Below are 27,500 nucleotides of genomic sequence, written 5' to 3' on the forward strand. Positions count from 1 at the left end.
TAGACCAGCACGCCGGGGCCGGGGCCGGGGCCGGGGCCGGGGCCGGGGCCGGGGCCGGGGCCGCCCCCCCCTCCCCCCGAGACGCGGCGCTTGGCGCTCGAGGTCGACCAGCACGCCGGGGAGCCGCGGACCCGGTGACTCGGCGCTCGAGGTCGACCAGCACGCCGGGAGCCGGGGGCCGGGGACCCACGGACTGAGAAACTTGACGACGTGGGACTCGAGGTCGACCAGCACACCGCGGACCGGGGGACCGAGGACATGGCGACCCGGGACTCGAGGCCGACCGGCACGCTGGGGGGCTGAGGACCCCGAGGGCTCGGCGCTTGGCGCTCGAGGTCGACCAGCACACCGGGGACCGGGGCCCCGCGGACTGGTGACCTGGGGCTTGGCGCTGGAGGTCGATTGGCATGCCGGGAGCCGGGGGACCCGGTGACCTGGGACTTGAGGTCGGCCGGCACGCTGGGAGCCGGGGACGCTGGGATCTGCGGATCTGAGACCCGAGGTCGACCGGCACACCGCGGACCGGCACGCTGGGGGCCAGGGACACGGTCACCTGAGCCCCGAGTCCCGACCCCTTAGCCCCGGGGTCGACCCGAACCCCGGTTGCCTGAGTGCCCGGGACTCGAGGAGACCCGAGTTCTACCAGCACGGCCGAGCCCCGTGACCTGGGATCTGCGGAGCTGGGGATCCGTTGACCTGGTCCCCGAGGTTGACCGGCACGCTGGACTTCGCCGCGGCCGTCTACCCCAAAGTTTAGGAAATCCGTGGATCGCTAGCGACTCTGGGCCCCGTGAGGTCGGCCACCCGAGTCCCCGGGTTCGATGACGAGTGTTGACCCGCTGCCCCCCGGCGCCACCGCCCTGGCCCACGCCTGTCCTTTCTTCCCGTGATTTTTTTTTTTTTTTCTTCCTCCCACCTCCACTCCTGTCGCCGCTTCCCCCGATCGGATCGGCCCCGCCTTCGTTTGCGTTACTATCCTGGACACCCGTTTCTTTCGTTGTAGCACTGGTGGGGGCTGCGTGACGGCGAGACGACGACCATCCACAGACGGTATCTGGTGGCAGGAAGGAGGGTCTCGGTTAGGCGTCCATTCGATCCACAAAGCCCTCTTGGTGCGCCCTCCGTTCCGTGTCCCCCTCCCCCCACCCCAGCCGGGAAACGCTACTGACCCAGGTGCCGGGGGACGAGGCCGTGCGCCGGCGAGGCAGGTGCTGCGTCCCGGCCGCTCTGCTGCGATCGGCCCGTAGTCGTCACACACGGACTCCCTCACTCCACCACCGTGGTGCCCGGACGCCCCCTGCCTGTTGGTCGCTTTTATACTACCCAAAGAGGTCGACGGGGTGGGCGGTGGGGCTTGAGGAAGCTGTCTGGGAGTACATGGATGGAAATAGGAACAGTTGTAGTTAGAAGGAATGGGAAGGGGGGGGTGGGGGGGTGTGCGGGGGCGGGCGGGAGGGGGGTGTTTTCACGCACGCACGGGAGGGGCGGAGGGGCAGAGAATAGGATCTCAAGATCATTTTGGACATCTCAACCTGTGTTATTCTCCAAGCACCTTCAACAGAAGTATTTGGTGTAAAAGATGACCACAGAGGGACAACTCAAAACACCACCTCTGCGGCTGAGGGGCCCCCGGACAGACAGGGAGGGTCAGGACCGGAAGGACAGCTTCCCTCCTTCCTGGAACCCAGATGGGAAGGCAGAAGTGCTCCCCCACCCCGACTTAGAGTTGAGGCTCTGCCACACTCAGGCGGTGCTACTCGCCCACTCTCTTGCTGTCGAGAAGGAATTCCTGTTCTCCTGTGGGGTCATGTAGTTCGGGGGAACTTCCCAAGCCGCTCAGCTCACAAGAACACCTACGCCCAGTGTCATGAACTCCCTCCCTCACACTCGCCATCCCCCTCTGAAGCCCAGAAGGGAAAGAAAAAGAAAACATCATCGACTGCCTGCCTGCCTGCCTGCCTGCCTGCCTGCCTGCCTGCATTTACTATTCTATGTGTTGCCTCACCTATTAACACTGGAAACACAACTCGCATGCCAAATATTCCCATCCTTGTAAAAGCGAACAGTTCAGGGCACCTGGGTGCCTCACTCGGTAAGGTGCCCGAGTCTTGCCTCAGGTCATGATCTCGGGGTTCTTGAATTTCAGCCCCCACATATTCTCTCCCTCCCTACCCCCCTCTCTCCCACTCACTCACTCAACTGGAACGAATGCATACATAATAAGTAAATAAATGTATATGTGTGTGTACACTTCAGCGGGCTCTTAGTCTACTACTCACAAAGCTATGGGACCATCACTGTTCATTCCAAACTATTTCCATCACCTCAAAGAGAAAGAAACCCCACGCCCCCCTCTTCCTCCCCCCCCCCCCCAAGTACCTTCGACACTGACTCGAGGTTTCTCAACAGCCTTGCAAGCCCTGCAATGTTTCCAAACACTGGTGCTCCCCAACCCCCCCCCCCCCCCCCCCGTCAAAGAACTCCCCTAATTCAGGCACTTCCGGGTTGTTCCAACACCTGGAACGGCGGGGGGGGGGGGGAGGGGAGACCGCTGTGTTGGGGGGGGGGGGCGGCACGGGACACAGAAGCACTCTGAATCCCCTTCCCTTTGCCTCTCTTCCATCTGGGGTTTCCTGAGGTGTATCCTTTGACGCCATCACTCATCTATGAGAAATGAGAAAAAGAGGACCGAACGTGGCTAGATCGTTTTCGATAGCCTGATACGCATACCCACACGCACGCCAAAAGAAACGAAAATTGCGATCCGCTGGAAGGTCAAACGACGGCAGAGTGGTGCAACTAATGACGCTACACTCACACGATACGAGAGAATGCGGCTGTTACAGATTATGTTGGCAGAGAGGTTTTCGTAGCACGGGAATCCGCTTGTGGTGTTCCGATACTTCATGACCAGCGGTGGGAAACCTTCTACGTAGGGTGAGCTCTCTTATAGCCGAAGACACCAAATCATCATTTCAAAGGCTACGGGTGGTGAAATCGCTCTGGCTTGCAACTTCTTAACCCCCTATGTTGTTCTCCATGATTGCATTTCAGCTTCCTCCCTTATCCGAGCCAACGACCCTACCTGGTTTTTAGGTATTTATTTGTTTTTAAAGAGGTTAAGTACGACATTGGGTCCTAAACGGAGGCAGAGCTTTGGCTACTGGTCTCCGAAACGATGATTGTCTCTATATTTGTATGGATCTGCCTAACTTTTGCCTCTCACGCCTTTCCTCTCGCTGCATAACATCTTAAGATGAAGGGAGCCCGCTCAGGTGGGACCGCCGCTTGTGGAAAACGTCATCAGGGCAAAATAGTGAAAGCAGCGTCGATCAAGAATATGTTGCGGGTTACACACACATTCCCGTTTCATCCCCACCCCCCATCGATCAATCACTTACTCCCCTTTGATGCCATGTTTTGTTTATTCCTGTATTTATGGATGGGTTTTCAAAGATTTTATTGTAAGTAAGCGCTACATCCAGCGTGGGACTCGAACTCGCAACCCACGAGATACAGTTGCACGATCCACCACCTGTGCCCACCAGGTACCCTGATGCCACGTTTTCTTTCTTTGCCTCCCTGCCGGCTGGCCTGCCTCCCTCCCGGCCGGCCGGCCTGCCTCCCTCCCGGCCGGCCGGCCTGCCTGCCTGCCTGCCTGCCTCCCTCCCTCCCTCCCTCCCTCCCTCCCTCCCTCCCTCCCTCCCGGCCTCCCTCCCGGCCGACCTGCCTGCCTGCCTGCCTCCCTCCCGGCCGGCCTCCCTGCCTGCCTGCCTGCCTGCCTGCCTGCCTGCCTGCCTGCCTCCCTGCCTGCCGGCCGGCCGGCCTGCCTGCCTCCTTCCCGGCCGGCCTGCCTGCCTGCCGGCCGGCCTGCCTGCCTCCCTCCCGGCCTGCCTGCCTGCCTGCCTGCCGGCCGGCCTGCCTGCCTGCCTGCCTCCCTCCCTCCCTCCCTGCCTCCCTCCCTCCCTCCCGGCCGGCCTGCCTCCCTCCCGGCCGGCCTGCCTCCCTCCCGGCCGGCCGGCCTGCCTGCCTGCCTGCCTCCCTCCCGGCCTGCCTGCCTGCCTGCCTGCCGGCCGGCCTGCCTGCCTCCCTCCCGGCCGGCCTGCCTGCCTGCCTCCCTCCCGGCCTGCCTGCCTCCCTCCCGGCCTGCCTGCCTGCCTGCCTGCCTGCCGGCCGGCCTGCCTGCCTGCCTCCCTCCCGGCCGGCCTGCCTGCCTGCCGGCCGGCCTGCCTGCCTCCCTCCCGGCCGGCCTCCCTGCCTGCCTGCCGGCCTGCCTGCCGGCCGGCCGGCCGGCCTGCCTGCCTCCCTCCCGGCCTGCCTGCCTGCCTGCCTGCCTGCCTGCCTGCCGGCCTGCCTGCCTCCCTCCCGGCCGGCCTGCCTGCCTGCCTGCCGGCCGGCCTGCCTGCCTCCCTCCCGGCCTGCCTGCCTGCCTGCCGGCCGGCCTGCCTGCCTCCCGGCCTGCCTGCCTCCCTCCCGGCCTGCCTGCCTGCCTGCCTGCCTGCCGGCCGGCCTGCCTGCCTGCCTCCCTCCCGGCCGGCCTGCCTGCCTGCCGGCCGGCCTGCCTGCCTCCCTCCCGGCCGGCCTCCCTGCCTGCCTGCCGGCCTGCCTGCCGGCCGGCCGGCCGGCCGGCCTGCCTGCCTCCCTCCCGGCCTGCCTGCCTGCCTGCCTGCCTGCCTGCCTGCCGGCCTGCCTGCCTCCCTCCCGGCCGGCCTGCCTGCCTGCCTGCCGGCCGGCCTGCCTGCCTCCCTCCCGGCCTGCCTGCCTGCCTGCCGGCCGGCCTGCCTGCCTCCCGGCCTGCCTGCCTCCCTCCCGGCCTGCCTGCCTGCCTGCCTGCCTCCCTCCCGGCCGGCCTGCCTGCCTGCCGGCCGGCCTGCCTGCCTCCCTCCCGGCCTGCCTGCCTGCCTGCCGGCCGGCCTGCCTGCCTGCCTGCCTCCCTCCCTCCCTCCCTGCCTCCCTCCCTCCCTCCCTCCCGGCCGGCCTGCCTCCCTCCCGGCCGGCCTGCCTCCCTCCCGGCCGGCCGGCCTGCCTGCCTGCCTGCCTGCCGGCCGGCCTGCCTGCCTCCCTCCCGGCCGGCCGGCCTGCCTGCCTCCCTCCCGGCCGGCCTGCCTGCCTGCCTGCCTCCCTCCCGGCCTGCCTGCCTGCCTCCCTCCCGGCCTCCCTCCCGGCCTGCCTGCCTGCCTGCCGGCTGGCCTGCCTGCCTCCTTCCCGGCCGGCCTGCCTGCCTGCCGGCCGGCCTGCCTGCCTCCCTCCCGGCCTGCCTGCCTGCCTGCCGGCCGGCCGGCCGGCCGGCCGGCCTGCCTGCCTGCCTCCCTCCCTCCCTCCCTCCCTCCCTCCCTCCCTCCCGGCCTCCCTCCCGGCCGGCCTGCCTCCCTCCCGGCCGGCCTGCCTGCCTGCCTGCCTCCCTCCCGGCCGGTCTCCCTGCCTGCCTGCCTGCCTGCCTGCCTGCCTGCCTGCCTGCCTCCCTGCCTGCCTGCCGGCCGGCCGGCCTCCCTCCCGGCCTGCCGGCCTGCCTGCCTGCCTCCTTCCCGGCCTGCCTGCCTGCCTGCCGGCCGGCCTGCCTGCCTGCCTCCCTCCCGGCCTCCCTCCTGGCCTGCCTGCCTGCCTGCCGGCCGGCCTGCCTGCCTCCTTCCCGGCCTGCCTGCCTGCGGCCGGCCTGCCTGCCTCCCTCCCGGCCTGCCTGCCTGCCTGCCTGCCGGCCGGCCTGCCTGCCTCCTTCCCGGCCTGCCTGCCTGCCGGCCGGCCTGCCTGCCTCCCGGCCGGCCGGCCTCCCTCCCGGCCTGCCTACCTGCCTGCCGGCCGGCCTGCCTGCCTCCTTCCCGGCCTGCCTGCCTGCCGGCCGGCCGGCCTGCCTGCCTCCCTCCCGGCCTGCCTGCCTCCTTCCCGGCCTGCCTGCCTGCCGGCCGGCCTGCCTGCCTGCCTCCCTCCCGGCCTCCCTCCCGGCCGGCCTGCCTGCCTGCCTGCCTCCCTCCCTCCCTCCCTCCCTCCCTCCCGGCCGGCCTGCCTCCCTCCCGGCCGGCCTGCCTCCCTCCCGGCCGGCCTGCCTGCCTGCCTGCCTCCCTCCCGGCCTGCCTGCCTGCCTGCCGGCCGGCCTGCCTGCCTCCCTCCCGGCCTGCCTGCCTGCCTGCCTGCCTGCCGGCCGGCCTGCCTGCCTCCCGGCCGGCCGGCCTCCCTCCCGGCCTGCCTACCTGCCTGCCGGCCGGCCTGCCTGCCTCCTTCCCGGCCTGCCTGCCGGCCGGCCGGCCGGCCTGCCTGCCTCCCTCCCGGCCTGCCTGCCTGCCTCCTTCCCGGCCTGCCTGCCTGCCGGCCGGCCTGCCTGCCTGCCTCCCTCCCGGCCTCCCTCCCGGCTGGCCTGCCTGCCTGCCTGCCTGCCTGCCTCCCTCCCTCCCTCCCTCCCTCCCTCCCGGCCGGCCTGCCTCCCTCCCGGCCGGCCTGCCTCCCTCCCGGCCGGCCTGCCTGCCTGCCTGCCTCCCTCCCGGCCTGCCTGCCTGCCTGCCTGCCTGCCTCCCTCCCTCCCTCCCTCCCTCCCTCCCGGCCGGCCTGCCTCCCTCCCGGCCGGCCTGCCTCCCTCCCGGCCGGCCTGCCTGCCTGCCTGCCTCCCTCCCGGCCTGCCTGCCTGCCGGCCGGCCTGCCTGCCTCCCTCCCGGCCTGCCTGCCTGCCGGCCGGCCGGCCGGCCTGCCTGCCTCCCTGCCAGCCTCCCGGCCTGCCTGCCTCCCTCCCTCCCTCCCGGCCGGCCTGCCTGCCTGCCTGCCTCCCTCCTGGCCGGCCTGCCTCCCTGCCTGCCTGCCGGCCGGCCTGCCTGCCTCCTTCCCGGCCGGCCTGCCTGCCTGCCGGCCGGCCTGCCTCCCTCCCGGCCGGCCTGCCTCCCTCCCGGCCGGCCTGCCTGCCTGCCTGCCTCCCTCCCGGCCGGCCTCCCTGCCTGCCTGCCGGCCTGCCTGCCGGCCGGCCGGCCGGCCTGCCTGCCTCCCTCCCGGCCGGCCTGCCTGCCTGCCTGCCGGCCGGCCTGCCTGCCTCCCGGCCGGCCGGCCTCCCTCCCGGCCTGCCTGCCTGCCGGCCTGCCGGCCTGCCTGCCTCCCTCCCGGCCGGCCTGCCTGCCTCCCTCCCGGCCTGCCTGCCTGCCTGCCTGCCGGCCGGCCTGCCTGCCTCCCGGCCGGCCGGCCTCCCTCCCGGCCTGCCTACCTGCCTGCCGGCCGGCCTGCCTGCCTCCTTCCCGGCCTGCCTGCCTCCCGGCCGGCCTGCCTGCCTCCCGGCCGGCCGGCCTCCCTCCCGGCCTGCCTACCTGCCTGCCGGCCGGCCTGCCTGCCTCCTTCCCGGCCTGCCTGCCTGCCGGCCGGCCGGCCTGCCTGCCTCCCTCCCGGCCTGCCTGCCTGCCTCCTTCCCGGCCTGCCTGCCTGCCGGCCGGCCTGCCTGCCTGCCTCCCTCCCGGCCTCCCTCCTGGCCGGCCTGCCTGCCTGCCTGCCTGCCTCCCTCCCTCCCTCCCTCCCTCCCGGCCGGCCTGCCTCCCTCCCTCCCGGCCTGCCTGCCTGCCGGCCGGCCGGCCGGCCTGCCTGCCTCCCTGCCAGCCTCCCGGCCTGCCTGCCTCCCTCCCTCCCTCCCTCCCTCCCTCCCTCCCGGCCTCCCTCCCGGCCGGCCTGCCTGCCTGCCTCCCTCCCGGCCGGCCTCCCTGCCTGCCTGCCTGCCTGCCTGCCTGCCTGCCTGCCTGCCTCCCTGCCTGCCTGCCGGCCGGCCTGCCTGCCTCCTTCCCGGCCGGCCTGCCTGCCGGCCGGCCGGCCTGCCTGCCTCCCTCCCGGCCTGCCTGCCTGCCTCCTTCCCGGCCTGCCTGCCTGCCGGCCGGCCTGCCTGCCTGCCTCCCTCCCGGCCTCCCTCCCGGCCGGCCTGCCTGCCTGCCTGCCTCCCTCCCTCCCGGCCGGCCTGCCTGCCTGCCTGCCTGCCTGCCTGCCTGCCTGCCGGCCTGCCTGCCTGCCTCCCTCCCGGCCTCCCTCCCGGCCTGCCTGCCGGCCTGCCTGCCTCCCTGCCGGCCGGCCGGCCGGCCTCCCTCCCGGCCTGCCTGCCTGCCTCCTTCCCGGCCTGCCTGCCTCCTTCCCGGCCTGCCTGCCTGCCTCCCTCCCGGCCTGCCTGCCTGCCTCCTTCCCGGCCTGCCTGCCTGCCGGCCGGCCTGCCTGCCTGCCTCCCTCCCGGCCTCCCTCCCGGCCGGCCGGCCTGCCTGCCTCCCTCCCTCCCTCCCTCCCTCCCTCCCTCCCTCCCTCCCTCCCGGCCGGCCTGCCTCCCTCCCTCCCGGCCTGCCTGCCTGCCTCCCTCCCTCCCTCCCTCCCTCCCTCCCTCCCTCCCTCCCGGCCTCCCTCCCGGCCTCCCTCCCGGCCGGCCTGCCTGCCTGCCGGCCGGCCTGCCTGCCTCCTTCCCGGCCTGCCTGCCTGCCGGCCGGCCTGCCTGCCTCCCTGCCGCCCTGCCTGCCTGCCTCCTTCCCTGCCTGCCGGCCGGCCGGCCTCCCTCCCTGCCTCCCTCCCTGCCTCCCTCCCTCCCTCCCTGCCTCTACGTCCAACTAAAACATGAAGTCTGTGATGTGGGAGCTGTAGCCATCTGGTTCTTCCTATATCCCGATCACAGACCAAAGAACGATCTTTGCCATAGATTAGTGTTTTCAATAAATCATCTGTTCGATGGCTATCGATAAAGGAAATTGTCAACTTTTAACGGCTGTGGACCCTGCTCCTGGGCACCCAGGGAAGCTAGGCTTTAACATTTACCAAGCTCCAAATGACCCTGTCAACCCCCAAAGTGTGTGCTCTGTTTCTGCCCTGAGCACACGTTGCATGTCCGCTTCATTTAAATAAACAACAACAAAAATGGATCAAAGGGGTGACTTGGCTGGCTGGCTCCCTCAGCTAGGTCAGGGGAGCGGGTGACTCTTCATTGCTGGGCTGTGAGTTCGGGCCTTATGTTGGGTGTGAAGAGGACATAAAAACAAAACCAATCGATCAGTCAGTCAGTCAGCTGAGAATTAAAAAGGAGCCTTCCAAACATACAGATGAGAAAATGGAAGAAAACCTCCCTGGATCCCCAAAGATTAAAGTCACACAGCTTTGCACATACTGAAAACAGAAAATAAACCCTGCAAAAATTTTCTGCCGTGTCTTTCGTCATTATACCTCGTAACAACAACAACAACAACAACAACAACTCCCCCCCCCCTCCTCCTCCTCCTCCTCCTCCTCCTCTTCCTCCTCCTCCTCCTCCTCCTCCTCCTCCTCCTCTTCCTCCTCCTCCTCCTCCTCCTCCTCTTCCTCCTTCATCCATTCTATTTAAGAATTCCCAACACTGACAACTCTTATAAAGACCATCCAAGCACGGGACACAGAACTGCATTAGACCACATTCTTATGGCTACCAGACAGACATTAGAACTTCCACCCTTCGTGGTGACACCCCGAGCTCACTGATGAGCTCTGCTTCCGAGTACTCCCGTGAAGCACACCACAAGCTCAGTCCGTGTTCACGGGACCACACTTAACAGATCGGGAACAGAACAGAACACACACCATACGGCGTTCACAGCAGCTGACGGAAGGGCAGGAGAAATACAAGTACCTCACACATCCAACTAATGGGGTTCTCTGAGAACAAAACTCTCTTTACGTCTTCCAACGTCTTCCAACGGGTGTGGATGTCCTTTGGATGCAGAAAACATTCGCACGTCATTTGCTATCGTTGCTCTCGGCACGCTCTTGCACCGAGGCCAAGGGACTGAGAGATGCATCTCGCCAGGTTAAAAAAAAATCTATCCATCGTGTGCCACCGCCACTGAGTGTCTGCACGCACTCTCTCCTTTTCTCACTCACACTAGCCTTTCGTACTTTGGCACCACTGTCGGTCGAACACGAGGATCAGAAAACACAAGGTTTCAGAAGTTCAAACAGCCTTCTGGTTCCATAGCACACCCTTGCATTCATAGCATGGATACGACTCCGCGAAATAAAGAGTAGTGGATATAAATGGGACACCCAAGGTCAAAGTCACAGCCTGTATGGTGTGAAGACGAATTCAAGAGTGAGAAAGCACGTAGACGGAAATATTCCTTCCTATGGCAGAATATTTACAGCACTGCTTTCAATGAAGTGCTTCTCCCGTAAACATTTGAAAGGAGATGAACGGCACAGATTCAATGAAGGCTTCATACTGTACTTCTGCATAGGAAGGGAGACAAGTGTCACAAACTACAAACGAAAGCAAAAAGACCAAACGCTGTGACACCATGATCTCCAAAAAGGAGGTTTTCCTGGGGGTGGGGAATTAATGTGGTGGGGTTCCAATTAACACAAGGAAAAAAGAATGTACTTATAATGAATGGGTTCCATAGTGAACACGCACCAAGAATTCACTTGACGAGTCCAGGGATACAATATTACAGGAGAAATCCTTTGATGTCCATTGTAGCCTGTGTGTGTGTGTGTGTGTGTGTGTGTGTGAGAGAGAGAGAGAGAGAGAGAGAGAGAGAGAGAACGAGAACCAATCAGGCAGTTGGTTCGCTTTCAAACACCTGATATTTCGACCCTTGAGGTAACAAAACTTCTAAAATTCCTTTAGCTTTGCCTCTCTTTCTAAAGACAAATGTCAAAAACAGTGGTGAATATACTCCACGCTGAACGTACTGATTCTGAAAACTCTCAGTACGGATGGGTTTTATAATACACTTAACCATGTGTGGGGTGCTTGGTTGGCTCCGTCAGTTAAGTGTGTGACTGCAGCTCAGGTCATGATCTTACGGTTTGTGGGTTCGAGCCCTGCACCGGGCTCTGTGCGGACAGCCTGGAGCCTGCTTCGGATTCTGTGTCTCCCTCTCTCTCTCTCTGCTCCTTCCCCTTCCCACTCTGTCTCTCAAAAATAAATAAATGTTTAAAAAAGAAAGAAAGGAAAGAAAGAAAGAAAGAAAGAAAGAGAGAGAGAGAGAGAGAGAAGAGAAGAGAAGAGAAGAGAAGAGAAGAAAAAAAGAAATACACTTACCATGTGTTTAGAAAAATTTGAATTCCTACCAGTCTATACCTACCCCACTGTCTAAATTCCCCAGCTGGAAGATTTAGAATCTGTGCTTGAGCCAAAGCCTCCAGGAAAACCGCTGCCTGACTCTGCATTTGATGCGGGTCCCCAACCGATGGCCGCACCTGATTTAGAACCACTATCGGAGTTCTTTCCAGAACCAGGGACCCGAGGAGGTTCCTCGACACATGGCACATCGAAGTACCCTACGACCCAGCACTTTCACGACTAAGTACTTAGCCAAAGGATACAGGTCTGCTGTTTCCAAGGGGCACACGCACCTCAGTGTGCATAGCAGCACTATCAACGGTAGGCAAAGTATGGAAAGGGGCCAAATGTCCATCGACGGATGAATGGATACAGAAGAGGCGGTATCCATCTAACAACAGAGCAGTGCGCGGCCACCAGAGGGAATGAAGTCTTGCCATTTGCAAGTACCTGGATGGAACTGGAGGGTGTCATGCAAAATGACATTTGTCCCTCAGAGAAACACATGTATCACAGGACCTCACCCGTGTGAGGACCTTCACTTCCCAAACAGAGGAACTCGGGAAGGGAAGGGAAGAAGGGAAGAAAAAATAACATACAAACAGGAAGGGGGACAAAAACGTAAGAGGCTCTTCCCTAAGGGGAACAAACAGAGGGTTCCTGGAGGGGGTTGTGCCGGGGCGGGGGCTGAAAGGGTGAGGGGTATGAAGGACTCTCCTCCTCAAACCACTGTTGCCCTATAGGCTAACTACCTTGGGGGTACATTGAAAAAATAAATTCAATAATAATATCAGAGAGGGCGAGGGCGAGGGCGAGGGCGAGGGCGAGGGCGAGGGCTACCTGATCATCTGCCAACGTAACAAAGGGAAAGTCCGGGAACCGTTTGGGAATGAAGCTGTCTACCGCTTCTCAGTCCTGGCAAAAGAACGGCTGCAGCTTATAGGCAGTCACGTCCCTCTGTAAGGCACCCGACAAACGCCTTCCTGCTTCTCAAAAGCTCATCTGGGCTTCGATGAGATTCAGGAAGTTTGCAGTCACACCATCGTTCCTCGATCGCATGACTTTCACCTCGGTTTCCTATTACGTAAAACGAACACAGCCAAAGCCCTTTGAAGGACTAGTGTGAATATCTTTCCTGTCCTGAACCAGAAGAACCTCTCCAAAGCTACCAAAATATTCTTTCAGATCCTGTTCGGTTGTTTTCCACGGGAGACCCAACACTCTTAAATCGGACGTTTTCTGGATGGCTCTCTTCACTTTCACTGCTGAAGAAGCAGGCATCTGTCTCGTCCCTTTTTCTGTGGCTATCTTTGGGATAAGTTGACGACTGTCCGCTACCGGATTTCCCCAGCCAGCATCAGGGATGTGCAGAATGTGTTTGACCAGCCGGACACCTCTCATACACTGAGACGCTGGATTCCGGTAGTGCAGTCCACGTGCTGCCGATAAACTGGGCTGTCACTGTGGACAGCAGCACTGTCCCGTCGTCTTCCGATGGCATTTCAATGGGCTCGTCATTCTCATCTTTGGTCACCCGAGTACATTCAGACACCTGCTCTTATTTCTCTGCTAGGGTTCCGCTGCTAGGAAGCCTGACAGGGAACCCGAAGCGGCGAGGGATCCAGGAGCAGCCCAGCTACTGCTTCGCTCCCGCGAAATGGCTGCCTTGTAACTCTTTACGGAAGAGGAAAAAACACCACCGTGACCGCCACCATTTAATAACCTTGCTCTAAGTGTGGAGAAAGCAACCACCCATCCCCAAAAGGAAACTTGGGCAGGCTACACGTACAGGACATATGGAGCCTATACTTGCAAGTGCTTACTTACGTGGGAACATGGAAGGGTCGCCTGAGTCCCTGATGGCCCAGATGGGGTTCTTTGGAGGTGTCTGAATGAGTTTTCTTGTGTGCTCCCTTAGAGCAAGCTGGCCGTGAGACGACGCGGCCAGAAACTAGGAAGCCCTTTGGTTCCATCAGCGAAGCCCCGACTTTTGGGGAGGAACGGACGCTCACGGAGATATCCCGGGCCACATTTGGTTTGTGGGTTGCTGCAGCTTTTTTTTTTTTTTTTTTTTTTTTTTTGGCTTCTTTGCGCCAAATTGGCTGTGTTCTCATTGGAAATGGAAAACACCTGCGCGATGGGATCCATCCGCGGTAATGCTCTCGTGCGATTGGATTTGTTTTTACAAAAGGGGGAGATTTGACCATTGGGTCTTTCGTGTCCTCTCCACAAATAGGAGTGAAACAAAGGCTGATGTTGGTTTGCATCTTGTTTGTGGATCTATGGCCACAGGTGTTATCCATGTGAGATGTTTTCTCTACCTCTGGATGCTATTGCTAACACCAATTTGTAAACGAGCTCCGTTAATGTGTTTCAAGGCAAGCTCTTGTAAACATTGGGCATTCTAACACTCGCGAGGATCAGAACAAACCCAAATGTGTTTCACATTCACGTGAACGGGGTGTGTGTGTGTGTGTGTGTGTGTGTGTGTGTGTGTGTGTGAAATTCTCTACATTCAGAGTTTTACTCCATAAGAAAGTTGCCTCACGGGAAGGGACACAATTGATGGCCCAGAGAGAGGAGAGATACAAATTGAACACACCTGCCCTCCCCGCTACACCCACACCCACACCCACACCCACAGACCCTTTCCCAATAGTCAGAAGAATGAGGAAGAGGAGGAAGGCAGACAGATGCCAGTGATCCTAAACCCACCCCTCCTCCTCCCCGAGCACAAGCGCCAAGATGGGTGCCCACCCCACGGCCTGCTCCTCCTTCACCTCTTCCACAGGGGGCTGAAAAGCAACCAGAGACAAAGCCACTTTTGCAGGAGGGGAAGACAGGAGACAGAGACGGAAGAAGAAGTAGGAGGTGGACGCGGACGCGGAGTTGGAGGCGCAAAAGAAAAAGATGAAAGACACACAAAAAGGTGAGTCCAAAACTTTAAATCTGCCTGGGGCCTGGCCGGCGGCTCCCTGGCCGCCTCCCCCTCCCCCTGTTTCTGCATCAGTTGGTGTGGCTCCAGTGATCTCCTAGGCCATCCCCGGTGGTGGGGCCTCCCGTGTGAGCCTGATGGTGGGGAAACAGATCGTTTGACTTTTTAGCGGACACGGGTGTGACGTCTTGGGTACTCAAGGCCATGGAAGGTTGATTGCTTACTTAAAATGGACATATTTTCGGAGCCGTCGATAGCAAATACAATGCCGATAGTTAGGTTTTATTCTTGGTGGTGGTGGTTGTAAAATGGCTTGAATTTGGTGCTCTCTGCATGACAAGGCTTTGGGGTGGGCAGCTCCGGTCATGGCCTTGCTTCCGTCCCAATACTGACCCTGTAACTGTGGTCCTCAAAATATACATCTCTGTGACCTTTACAAACAACATAACCCGTTTTCTCCCTCGTTTTACAACAGGTATCAAAATCAAAATCAAAAAAACTTTACAGACACTTACGCCCTTCCTTGTTCCACTCAGACACGCACTCTAGGGTTCAGGCCCGAGGCAGGGGCCTAATCAGCTTTCATGTGACTTCAATTTATGACTTAACGGGTACCCGTTGCAGTCTGTCAGCAAAAAGTACTTCAAACGATGGTGATGGTCGATTTTGTCTCTCGCATACAGTGTTCGTGGGTGAATGTTGACAGGAGATAGGTTAAATACACAAAAATGTTTACTCGTAAACCTTTAAATTTTTTCCTTGTACCATTTATTTTTGAGAGAGAGAGAGAGAGAGAGAGAGAGAGAGAGAATGACTGAGAATGAATGTCAGCGAGGGAGGGGCAGAGACAGCGGGAGACACGGAATCCGAAGCAGGCTCCAGGCTCTGAGAGGTCAGCACAGAGCCCCACGCGGAGCTCGAACTCACGAGCTGTGAGATTGTGACCTGAGCCGAAGTCGGACGCTTAACCGACTGAGCCGCCCAGGAGTCCCTATTTGTAAACTTTTCAAATGGCTTCCCCAATCTTTCGTGACCTGGAACTTCAAAGCTTTGCTAAGTGAAGCGGTAAATTAGGTTCAATTCTTCGGACATCTGAGTCTTTTCCACAGAAGATAAAATACTAAATTGTGAATTACTAAACCTACGGCGTTTTCTTTTGTGTTTTTCTTTTGTTTTTTGTTTTGCTGTGTGTGTGTGTGTGTGTGTGTGTGTGTGTGTGTGTGGTCTTTGGCTTTATTCAGAAAAACTTAACAGTAAAGATACTTGGGTCTGTTAGTAAACAGGTTTCATCGTTTGTCGTTGTTGTTTTTTTTCCTTGAAGATTTGTTTTCCAGCCTATTTCTTTATTTTTAGGGGAGGGAGGGAGGGAGGGAGGGAGAGAGAGAGAGAGAGAGAGAGAGAGAAAGAGAGACACACACACACACACACACACACACACACACACACACACTCAGAATGAGTCAGTGGGAGGGGCAGAGGATCCGAAGCGGGCTCTGCGCTGACAGCACAGACAGCCCAACGCATGGCTCAAACTCACGAACCGAACCGTGGGATCATGAGCTGAGCCGAAGTTGGATGCTTAACTGACAAAGCCACCCAGGCGCCCGTTTCATGACTTGTTAAAAATTGTACAGAAAAAGAAAAAAGATACAAAACCGAACACCACAACGTATTTCTGAAAATGATGAGATACATTCGTACACTTGGCAGTGTAAAGAATTCTGGTGTGTGGGGGGCCTGGGTGGCTCAGTGGGTTAAGCGTCTGATTTCAGCTATGGTCATGGTTCATGGATTTGAGCCCTGAGCTGGGTTCTGCACTGACAGTGCAGAGCTCCCCTTTCCCCCCACCTCTCAAAAGAAAGGAATTAACCTAAGAGGAAAAAAAGAACTCCATAAAAAAAAAAAAAAATTAAAAAGAAGGCAGGCAGGCAGGTGGAAAAGAAGAGAGAAAAAACACAAAAGACTATATGGTCAATCGCTATTCTTGGTGTGTTTATGTCAATACTGAAGCCATGTCTGTTAACACTGGACTTATTTTACAAACAAATTAGTTTTCATTGGGCTATCTTTGACAGGAATGGAGGGGTCTCGATAGAAAAAGATTATATTTCAATAGCTCTTTGGTGGATGTTAAATTCTAGTTCTGGTTAATTAATTTTCTTTGACTGTTTGTTGTTTGCCTTTAAAACTGGGCTGGATCCTGAATCCTGGTTTCCTCCAATATCTGACTATGACTCTTCACACTCAGGCTTCCAATCCTCTCCCATCCTCTTATCTTACCATCCTGAAGAACTCAAATGGCCCTTTTCCCTGAAGCCCTGCAAAGGAAAGCTGAACAACTGGAGATAAACTTCAGAGAAATTGCCACAGTTGTAGACAATCTGTGTGCCTGTTGCTCTACGGGCCATTCAGAACGAGACATTTGCTGCTGTTGTGTTTTTGTTGTTTTTAAAGTAGGCTTCACCACGCCCAGTGTGGAGCCCAACTGGAGCCTTGAGCTCACGACCCTGGGATTGAGACCTGAGTGAAGAGCCAGACTTGAAGACTGAACCTGAACCCACTGAGCCACTCAGGATCCCCCAAAATGAGACATTTGAACTACATGCCAGAAAAATCGGTCAGATTGCCCCCTGCCTGCTCACACTCCAGCTGAGGATGCTTCGAGCCTGGCATCTAGACACCTTCTCACTGACCACACTTGGGACTTAGACACTGGGTTTATAAGTTGTTCTAACCATTAACCCGTGGTTTTCTTTTCTTTCTGTAGAAATACCTCTTATTAGTTACCTGATTGCTTGCTGAACGAGGCAGAGTCAAAGCTAGTTCACGAACACTTGCTGCACCTGTATTAGCTCCTCTTTAGAAATAAGAACCCACATTTTCTTTGTATTTTTATAAGTTTCTTAATATTTACTTTTGAGAGGGGGTGGGGGGAGGGAGACCCATAATCTGTAGCTGGCTCCAGGCTCTGAGCTGTCCGCACAGAGTCTGATGCGGGGCTCGAAATCACGAACGGCGAGATCCTGACCGGAGCCAGAGTCCGATGCGTAACCCACGGAGCCACCCAGGTGCCCCAGCAATAAAAGCCCACATAAACAGGGGCACCTGGATGGCTCAGTCGGTAGAGCGCGTAGCTCTCGATCTTGGGGTTGTAAGTTCGAGCCCAACGTTGGGTGTAAAGGTTACTTAATAAGATTAAAAAAAACATAAAAGTAAAATCAGACAGCAATTCACTTGGGTACAGTAAGAGGCCCTTGACCACCACAACCTTCCCCTCCGCGCCCCCCACCCCCCCAAGGTGGTTATAACATTGGGTTTGACTATACTGTTACTATTTCTTAGAATACACTTGGGGAGAAAACTCAGGATATGATGCAGTACCAAAGTATGCAGAAAAATATCCAAGATCTCAGATAGGAACTATCTCTGATACCCACCCCCACCCCCACCCCCACCCCCAATTAGCGCAAGGGAGCAAAAGTTGTGACCTGCACCCTGTCAAATCCTTCCCTTCCAAAGCCCCTGCCACACCCTAATTCGGCTTGAAATAGTTTCAGAAGGTGGCCCCCCACCCCTGTTCCATAAAAGTGGAACGAGGGATTGACAATGGAAACTTATAAAGGGGAAGAAAACTTTACACCTCTGACTCCATGTTGCTTCGATTCCCTTCACAACTTCTGTGTAGCCCTGCACCTCGGCCTGTGACAGGTGAGATTTACAGAAACTGTCCTCACCGGGGGAGATAAACGGATAGCCCGAGCCCGAGCCATCACCCATCATCGTCCCCATTCCTTACCATTGGGAAATGATCCAAACTCCAGAGGCTGGGGGTGAGTGTGGGGGGCGGGGAGTGGGGAGTGGGCAATTGAAACTGTGCCACGGAGGGTTAAGGAGGCTGACGCTCGCTCTCTCTCGCAGACAACCTAAATCTTGTTCTTCAGAGAACTATTTGCCCCTAATCAGCTATTGTGTCTTTTCAGGTCCCACAGACAAACTCTAGCTGTCTCTGAAGAGGCCTGGACTCAAGGTCCACCGATATGCTTGCAGCCTATAAGCCAGCACAGCCCTGAGAGAAAGAGCCTAAGTCGCCATCCAGGTTATACCAGCTCTCGGGGCATACCCACAGCCCCTTCTCCGTGTCCTAAGGTAACCTGCTGACATCAGGGACTAAATGTTGCCTCGTTCTCATGTGAAATCTCCGCCCCTAAGTAAACCTGGGGATATGCATGACAGGTATGTTTCCTCAATGTGGGTGCTCCATCTTTCCTCATCAATAATCACAGATGTGCCTTCCCTTTTATCAACAGGTATGTAAAGGATTCTTGGGATGTCATTCTTTTGTCAATTCAAGTCTATTCCAATGTTGCACTGGCTCCTTCAAATTGTCCTTGTTGAAAGTGTGTTGCTGTCCCTGTCTCTCTGTTAAAAATGCTTTGCCAAATACAAAGGCAGACCATCTGAGCCAAGCACATGAACTATGTCTGCTGGTCAATGGAACTTACAGAGAACATACGTCACTTTTGAGTTTCCCACCATTTATGTTACAATACGTTCGCCCCAACGAGGAACCCTAGGTGGTTCAAAGACACATATGTGTGCTTACACACACACACACACACACACACACACACACACACACACTCACTCTCATACCCAGCAAGGAGGGACACACCCAGGGCATACAAGACAGTCACCTGGCACTGAGGGACATAAAAACATCAAGTTGATCATCCGTGATTTCTGAGGAAAGATTATCGACCAAGACGGGGAAATGATAAAGGAAATCCTAAACTTTTAATGTTGGTGGTCTCCCAGGGAAGCTATATATGTAATATTTACCGAGGTCAAAGGGACTCCAGAAAACCTCAAAGCATGAGCTCTTTTTCTGTCCTGAGCACAGATTGTATGTCTGGTTTGTTTAAAAAAAAAATTTTTTTTTTAAACATAACTAACTAAAAAAGGGGGCTTCCAAAGGGGGCTTATAAAGATGAGGGAAACAAAAGAAAACAATACAAAAACCTTCCTGGTCGCCATAAGATTGAAGTCATACAGCCTTGCACATACTAAAAACAGAAGATAAAGTCCGTAACTTTCTGGAATGTGTTCTTTCTCCTCATGGTGATTCCTAACATCTGCGCCCCCCCCCCCCCCCCCGGCCCCGTGCCCTGTTTATCCTTTTTTTTTTTTTTTTTTTTTTTTTTTTTGGTAAGCTGTATGTATGCCCAATGTGAGGTCTTCCCCAGATGACTGACTTGTTTGTGAAGATTGCATATCCCCGTCAGCCTTCCTAACTTGGGCTCCAAGGAAACTCTTTTCCTTCCTCTTTAAAATTGTTTTTAAAAAGGCTCATTCATTGTGCATCGACATAGGGTAAAAGCTATAAAAGGTAAACAAGACATAGTGAGGGGACAAACTGGGAAAGGTGGACAGCGTTTAAAAGATGCTTTTAAATGCTACACTTCTTCCTGCCTTTCCTTCACAGGTAGGACAGCACCTACACGTACTGTCGTTGGCAATGGTCATCGGCCTAGAGAGGAAGAAACCATTCCATAGTTTTCCACACGGCGGATGAGAAGGCCCTCTCGGACCAAATCCAGGAACTCCCTTACTGTGAGCCAAGGACCGGTGTTTTGTCGTTTTCCTTTCAGTTGTGGTTAGAAGTAGAAGTAGACATCACCTACAATTGAGATTTTTCACCATATAGAAGCGTAGAGCTCAGTGGTATTAGGTGCAACATTCACGTCCTCCTCGTTGCGTTCTCTCTTTCCATTCCATTTGTTGTAGTGTTTTAAGATTTATGTTTTTATTTTTTTAATTTTTTAATTTTTTTTTAATATATGAAATTTATTGTCCAATTGGTTTCCATACAACACCCAGTGCTCATCCCAAAAGGTGCCCTCCTCAATACCCATCACCCACCCTCCCCTCCCTCCCACCCCCCATCAACCCTCAGTTTGTTCTGTTTTTAACAGCCTCTCTTATGTTTTGGCTCTCTCCCACTCTAACCTCTTTTTTTTTTTTTTTTTTCCTTCCCTTCCCCCATGGGTTTCTGTTAAGTTTCTTAGGATCCACATAAGAGTGAAACCATGTGGTATCTGTCTTTCTCTGTATGGCTTATTTCACTTAGCATCACACTCTCCAGTTCCATCCACGTTGCTACAAAAGGCCATATTTCATTCTTTCTCATTGCCACGTAGTATTCCATTGTGTCTATAAACCACAATTTCTTTATCCATTCATCAGTTGATGGACATTTAGGCTCTTTCCATCATTTGGCTATTGTTGAGAGTGCTGCTATAAACATTGGGGTACAAGTGCCCCTATGCATCAGCACTCCTGTATCCCCTGGATAAATTCCTAGCAGTGCTATTGCTGGGTCATAGGGTAGGTCTATTTTTAATTTTGTGAGGAACCTCCACACTGCTTTCCAGAGCCGCTGCACCAATTTGCATTCCCACCAACAGTGCAAGAGGGTTCCCGTTTCTCCACGTCCTCTCCAGCATCTATAGTCTCCTGATTTTTTCATTTGGGCCACTCTGACTGGCGTGAGGTGATATCTGAGTGTGGTTTTGATTTGTATTTCCCTGATGAGGAGCGACGTTGAACATCTTTTCATGTGCCTGTTGGCCATCCGGATGTCTTCTTTACAGAAGTGTCTTTTCATGTTTAAGATTTATGTTTTTAATGTTTACTTATTGGTTTAAAGGGGGGGGGGTGGGAGGGAGGGAACCCCAAGCAGGCTCCGCACTGTCCGTGCGAGAACCCAACGCAGGGCTTGGTCTCACGAACCCTGAGATATGACGTGAGTCAGAATCAAGCGTGGGATGCTTCACCCACTGAGCCACCCAGGCACCCCACCCATTCCATTTGTTTTAAAGACACAAACGTTGCAAACGTGTTTTTTTTTTTCCCAACTTTTATTTATTTTTGAGATAGAGAAAGAGCATGAATGGGGGAGGGTCAGAGAGAGGGAGACACAGGTTCTGAAGCAGGCTCCAGGCTCTGAGCTGTCAGCACAGAGCCCGACGTGGGGCTTGAAACTCACGGACCGTGAGATCATGACCTGAGCCCAAGTCGGACACTTATCCGACCGAGCCCCCCAGGCGCCCCACAACCTTTTTTTTTTTTTTTAAAAGTTTGTCCATCCATTCCTTCATTCCTTCATTCATTTTTCACATTCTCTTCACTCGATGTGGGACTTGAAGTCACAACCCTGACAGAGGTCAAGAGTCCAAGAGTCGCATGCTCTTCTGAGTGAGCCAGCCAGGAGCCCCTTCCATTCCATGATTTGAAACAACCCCAGGATCCTGACTCAGACTCCCAAATTGACGGATGAGAGCCCCACCCACGCCCTCTAGGCCATCTGTGGGGCTGTTTCATGTGTGTCCATCTTCCTTCCTCCTTTTAGTGGCACGTCAAAGGTTGCGTGTGAAACAGCCAGTGACTGTGGAATGAAACTGTACTCCATTTCCCTTTGGAAGCAGGTGGGAGAGGGAGGACAGGTCAATGGCTAATCAATAGAGTGTTAGTGTTGCTTTACAGGAGTGTGCCCGCTGGGACCATCACCCGGGGTCACAATTGTCCCCTGTCAGGCCTCCCTCACCCTCTATCCCTTATTGCTCCATGCCTGTGTTTGGCCTCTGAACCCTAAGACCCCACCATCACGTGTTTCATGCCACCCCCTAACTCTGACTCGGCAGGCCACGCCACGCCACACCATGCCGCTCGCTCGCTCGCTCGCTCGCTCGCCCGCTCGCCCGCCAACTCCTTACCCTTCCACGTACCTGCACCCCCACCCCTGGAAGGCATTATAGTAAGATATCATCCTCCACATCCATGATTCTCAAACGGTTTATTGAGGTTTCCTGGGTTAGGAAAAGGAGGGGACTCTCTTTCTTCCAGAGAAGGCAAGTTCTTCAGACATCATCTTCTCCCCTCCCCCCTTCTCTCCCCCCCCCTTCTTTCTCCCCCCCCCCCCCTTCCTCCCTTTCCTCCCAGTAGTTCAGAAATTTCAGCCTAAGGGTTGGGGGAGTTGAAGAAAGCCATTCAATGGAGAGAAGCCCCAGGCTCAGACTTTAACAGAAAGCTTTCTGCATTTGAACGAAGGGGTTGAATGAGGCCGATTAGAATGAATCGCCCTGAACCTCCCTTCCACTACCACTCCCATCCCCGCCCCCACCCCTGCCGCACCCCCACCCCCCACTCCCACCCCCCACGAGTCCTCCAGTGGTTTGGGGAACTGAAGGCTGCGGGTGGGCAGGGGGTGGGGGCGCGTGCATCCTAAGCGGCAAAGTAGGCCCCTGGTCCACAGGAAAAATACAAAGTCTATGTACCGAAATCTGTTGCGTCTGTATACGCCGATAATGACACCGCAGAAAGACAAATTAGAAAAGAAAAGAAGAGAAAAGAAAAGAAAAGAAAAGAAAAAGAAAACAACCCCCCAAAAACAATCCCACTTACAACGGTACCAAAAATAATAATGAAGACCACGAAAAGAAATAAAGGAACAAAGAAACATCCGGGCACGAGCGAGCGGGTCTCCCTGTACGTCAGATACGTTAGAGGGTCCCTCTCCTAGAGGCCCCTTCAGCTCAACGGTGGGCTGCGGTGTCCCTGTCTCTAGCCCGATTCATCTTGGTGCGAGGACCCAAAGTGGCCAAGCAGGCCCCTGGTCCACGGGAAAAACCATGCTCTGGGTCCAGCGGAGTTGTGTGTCTCGGGCACAGCGGTCAAGGGGTTGGCGAGATGTGTGTGGAGGAGAGGAGGTATCTGTTCCGGGGCCGCCCTCCCGGGCACCGCTCTGGCTGAGAAGAGGGCAGTGGGGCGCGGCCTGGACCTGGACGACAGTTACTGCCTGCTCCTGGGCTGAGGGCTGAGGGTAGTGGGGCAATGCCCACGCTGGCTCCTGTGACGCAGTTCGTCCTGGGCACCTTCTGTGGTTTCTGTGCAGGTGCCGGTTGCCGTGATGACCGAGGAGGCTAAACTCCTCTCTCCGCCTGGTTATTCAGACGCCCGATCCTCCCGTGTTCTCGGTACGTGGACTGACCCGCCACCCTCCCATGCCACCAGACCCCTTGTGCCAATATCTCCTGTTTCAGAGTGCTTTCGCCTTGTCCGGAAAGTAAACAAACAACACTCGCAGATACCCACCCCGCGAGAGAACAAAGAGACGTCCGGCCCCGAGCGAGCGAGTGGGTCGCCCTTGTGCCTCAGTGTACTTTAGAGACTCGGTCTCTTAGAGACACCTGAAGCTCAACGATGGGTTGCGGTGTCCCTCCCTGTCTCTGGCCCGGTTCCATCCCCGGACGAGTCCCACAGTCTCTTTGCACGACGACGACGACGACGACGACGACGACGACACCACCGCTCGCTCACGTGAGCCGGAGGCAACGTGCTAACGGGACCGGAGGGTGGCACTGTGGATTCAAAGTGACCTACGCGCTGAAGCGTCTGTAAACGTGGTGTCCGGAAACCTTGGACGTTGCCGTGCCCTGGATGAAATCGTCGCTCTGGAGACTCGGGCACGTGTCGCCCACCTTCTCTACGTTCTTCCTACCTTTAGCCTCCCTGTGTGTGTTTGCCCGACATCTTGCCTGATGGTTCACGGAGGAACGAGACACCCATCCGGCAAGAGCTGATGCTCCACTCACCACGGCACATGACTGACGGAAAAGAATACGCACGGGCCCGCACTCATGTTACCCTTCGTTCTCCACCGTGTCAGAAAAACATGTGGCCTGCCTTCCTCCTGTCCAAAGCCAAACTGGAAGGAAGACCTAGATGTAAAGGAAACGTTAGAGAAGCTTTCAAAAAGTAGCAGCAAGCAAGCAAGCAAGCAAGCAAGCAAGCAAGCAAAGTAAACCACCCACCCCTACCCTCCTGCCCAGCAGGTGCAAGAAGCGTGCGCGGAGCACTCTCCTCCTTTTCTCCCTGGAAGTCCCCTCCCCCCCCCCCCCCAGGATGTCTTTCCTACGCCACCAGGGGAGTGACATTCTTATCCTCAAGGACAGGAGGAGAAGTGGAGAGAATTCTAGAGGAGAAAAGATCTTGGTTGGTTGGTTTCGTTGGTTTTAAAATCCTCCTCATCCTTTAGCCTCCCCATGTAGTTCAGTTAGTCGTCCACCGTCGCTTCTCCTTGTTCAACCCAATATACAAGCGTTGAGGTCTGGCCACTTCTCAGGGTCTTGGTTTACCTCAGGAGGGGCTCTACCTGTCACGTGAAACTTGTAGGAAATCAATGTGTCAGCTCCTTGTACGGTTAGCCTGTCTCGTGTCAGTGTCACCCTCAGGGTCACCTGCAAACCCTAAGAGGGTGGAGGCATAGGGTGTGTCTCGGTGACACCTTCCTTCTCCCTGCCGGGCCCCCCCCCCCCCCTTTGGACTGTAGGGTCCTCTGGGAACCGGGACATTTTTAGTGAGTGGCTATTAACTCCTTCCGTTCTCCATCTCCCCCCCCCCCCCCCCGCCGCCGCCGCCGCCGCCGCCGCCGCCGCCGCCGTAGTAGTAGTGTGTTTATTGAGGACAGTAATGGTGAAAGCCATATTCTTGTCGCTTGCCATGCCGTGCACTTGCACCCATGTTCCCCGTAGCTGTTTGTGGTCTTTGGACTTCGCCGTGGCCCCGTGCGACAAAGGACTTTGCTTAAGCTTTATCCGTGGTCGTTCGTTTATCCATCACCCCCTTTCTGCCCCCCCCCCCCCCCCCCCCGCAGCTTGCTTTGTAATGTTTCCGAGAGAGACGTTCCCCCGCTTGACCCGACAGAATAAAAATGGCTCGTCCGGGGGCGCCTGGGGGGCTCGGTCGGTTGAGCGTCCGACTTCGGCTCAGGTCATGATCTCGCGGTCCGTGGGTTCAAGCCCTGCGTCGGGCTCTGTGCTGACAGCTCAGAGCCTGGAGCCTGTTTCGGATTCTGTGTCTCCCTCTCTCTCTGACCCTCCCCCGTTCATGCTCTGTCTCTCTCTGTCTCAAAAATACATAAATGTTAAAAAATTAAAAAAAAAAAAAAAAAAGGCTCGTCCGTCCGTTGTTGTTCTGGGAGTACTCTCTCGCGTGGTTTCGGTTTGACCGTCCGTCTCCCTCCCTCCCTCCCTGCCCGCCGAAATGTGTCTAAGTCCTCCCTCCCGGGAGCGCGGGCGCTGCCTGGGCCGCTCTGGGCCGCCCGTGCCTCACGGGCGCCCGCGGCCCGCCCGGTGTGTGCGGGGAATTTTCCGCGCACGTCCGCCTCGGCCGGCCGGGGAGTCGAGTGGCCGGTCTGCCCCGCCCTTTCCAGCGGCAGCCGCCCCGATGCATTTTTCGAGTGTCCCTTGGGCTGCCGGGGTCGCGCCGTGCCGGCCGGGAGCTCCCGAGGCGGACGCCCTCCGCCGGCCTGGGACCGAGAGGCGGCATCCGGAGTGGGCCGGGACGAGATCGGGCGGCCGGGCCGCCGGCTGTGCGCCCTCACGTCCCCGAGATCGCGAGCTGTCCCCGCTGACGTTTCGGTCGGTTGTCGGGCGCCACCTGGCGGCCGCTTTTATATAGCGTTTCCCCTCCGGAGCGTCGGCGACGTCGGCAAGGGATGCGATTTGGTCGCGGTGTCCGGGGCGGAGTTCCAGAAGGCCGGCGACGTTGGCGTGATCGTCCCGCTGTCGTCGGGGCGCCGGCGGCTGGTGCACTTGCCGGAGATTGAACCTCCGGGTATATGGGGGAGTAGTGGCGGCGCTCCCTGGGAGCGAGCTGAGGTGGGGGGCTGCCCGGACGGGTCGACCAGCACCCGCCGGTGCTTTCCTCCCCCAACCCCTGGACCGCGGGGACCGCGGGGACCTCCCGGGGCCGCCACCCGGAGACTGTGGCCACGTCGGTCGCTCGTCGGTCCTTCCCTGCCAGGCGTCTTTTGTCTTCCCTCCCGCGTCGCGGTCGGGCCGGGCTGGGCCGGGCTGGGCCGGGCCGGGCCGGGCCGGGCTGGGCCGGTGAGGACCGTCCTGAGCCTTGAGGGGAAGCCCGCGGAGGGCGCCGTGGGCCCGGGAGGGGGCACGCGTGGGGCTCCCGGTCGTTGGACCCGATTTTCTCCCCAGATTTTCCGAGGCCCGCTGCGGAGTTGGGGACCGGGCCTGACCGGACCGGGCCGGGCCGCGAGGGGAGGCCCGTATAGGGCGCCAACGCCGGCGCGCCCGCGATCCCCGTTGAGGTCCCGCCGTCGGGGGCGCCTCCGCGGAATTCAACCCCCCCCCAAAACAGTCCCAGCCGGGGGTCGGGGACTGGCACGGGGCCGGTCTTGCGAGGGCCGGGGAGGCTTCCGCAGGCGACAGCGCGGAGTGTTTTATTTTTCTAAGTCCCGACCAGGAGACGACCCGTGCACGGGCGAACGTGTAACGGGGCAGGGCCTACCCGGCCAGCCCCTCCCCTCCGAATCCCGCGATTCCCCGGTCGGTCGGTCGGTCGGTCGGTCGGTCGGTCCTGGGGTCGACCAGATGGCCCCCGGGGACTTCCGGGTGGGGGGGGGGTGTGTGGTTGCTTGGCGGCGATGGGAAGAGGCTTGGGGCCCGTGGCCGGGCCAGGGTCCCAGAAGGTCCCAGTGACCTGTGGCTCGGCCCCGCCTGCCAACGCGGTTATTTTTGTCTCCTCAAAGGAGTGCTTTTTGCTGCCAGGTAGGTGCTGACACGTTCTGATGTGGCGGTTGTCATCCTTTAAGAGAGACTTGGGCCTCGTCGTCGATGGCGTGGCTCCGGGCTTGGTGGTGACGCCGAGCCGGACCCGACTCCGCCCTTGCCTGCCTGCTTGCTCGAGCCGTCTGCCTGGGCCTGCGTGCCGGCTCTTGTGCATCCAGGTGTGGTCCAGGCTGTGGTGCCACCTCCGGTCTCTGGCACCCGAGGGCAGCGTGGGGAGGCGGCGTGGGTCTTCTACCCTGTGCGCTCCCCGCTGTGGGCACCCGGCCGCGGTCGTGACAAACCCACCCTTGCAAGGCTCCGTGCCGCGTGTCAGGCGTTCCCCTTTCCCCTTGTGGGTTGTCCGGCTGCCTGTTCCCTGGGAGAGGTGGGGGAGGGGTGCTGGCGAGGCTGAAGCAGGCCCTCCTCTGGTCGCTGTCCTCGCTGGGCGTTTCCCCAGCCCCCCCCTCACCCCAGGACTGCCCTGTGTGGCGGTAACCGATCGATGTGGTGATCTCGCGCTCTCCTGGGCCGGGCCTAAGCCGTGTCAGACGAGGGACGGACACTCCTGGCGGGTGGGACCGCTCTTCTCGTTCTGCCTGCGGGCCCCATGCTCCTCCTTCCCGCCTGTGGGCGGTGCAGGGGGGTGCAGAGGGGTGCGGACTCCGGCCCGACCCCGGCCTCCCGTCGCTGCGGGACTGGGGTCAGCTGACGCAGCGGACACTCTCGCTGGCCTCTCCTGGCTGTGTGTGGTGGGTGGCCTCCTTCCCCGTGGTGGGGGGGGCCGCACCTGATGCCACGCTGCTCACCGCCTGGGCGTGCTGAGCGTGTGGCGCCTGGCCCTCCGTGGTGCCCCTGGAGCGCTCCAGGTCGTCTCAGGTGCCTGAAGCCGAGTGGTGGCGCCGTTCCCTGTTCCCAGCGTACCCCC

General features: G+C 58.2%; 1 protein-coding gene, 1 long non-coding RNA gene and 1 pseudogene across 2 annotated transcripts in view; 1 reads left to right on the plus strand and 2 right to left on the minus strand.

The window, feature by feature from the left end:
* Nucleotides 1-9,735: 9,735 nt before the first annotated feature.
* On the minus strand, nucleotides 9,736-13,165 carry LOC122486038 (annotated as a pseudogene).
* A 4,657-nt stretch (nucleotides 13,166-17,822) lies between these two features.
* LOC122486053 lies at nucleotides 17,823-19,804 on the plus strand. Its single transcript, XR_006298000.1, has 2 exons — nucleotides 17,823-18,185; nucleotides 19,435-19,804. It is a non-coding gene; the product is annotated as an uncharacterized LOC122486053 (long non-coding RNA).
* A 7,315-nt stretch (nucleotides 19,805-27,119) lies between these two features.
* Nucleotides 27,120-27,500, minus strand: part of LOC122486039 (translation initiation factor IF-2-like) — a 1,581-nt gene continuing 1,200 nt past the window's right edge. Inside the window, exons 2-3 of the mRNA XM_043585510.1 lie at nucleotides 27,497-27,500; nucleotides 27,120-27,199 (exon numbers count right to left, since the gene is read on the minus strand). The exon at nucleotides 27,497-27,500 is cut by the window's right edge and continues 126 nt beyond it. Coding sequence (XP_043441445.1) covers nucleotides 27,120-27,199; nucleotides 27,497-27,500 — 84 coding nt within the window. The remainder of the gene's footprint in view (nucleotides 27,200-27,496) is intronic.

The sequence above is a fragment of the Prionailurus bengalensis genome, chromosome E1 (assembly GCF_016509475.1).
Source record: "Prionailurus bengalensis isolate Pbe53 chromosome E1, Fcat_Pben_1.1_paternal_pri, whole genome shotgun sequence".
Lineage (NCBI taxonomy): Eukaryota > Metazoa > Chordata > Mammalia > Carnivora > Felidae > Prionailurus > Prionailurus bengalensis.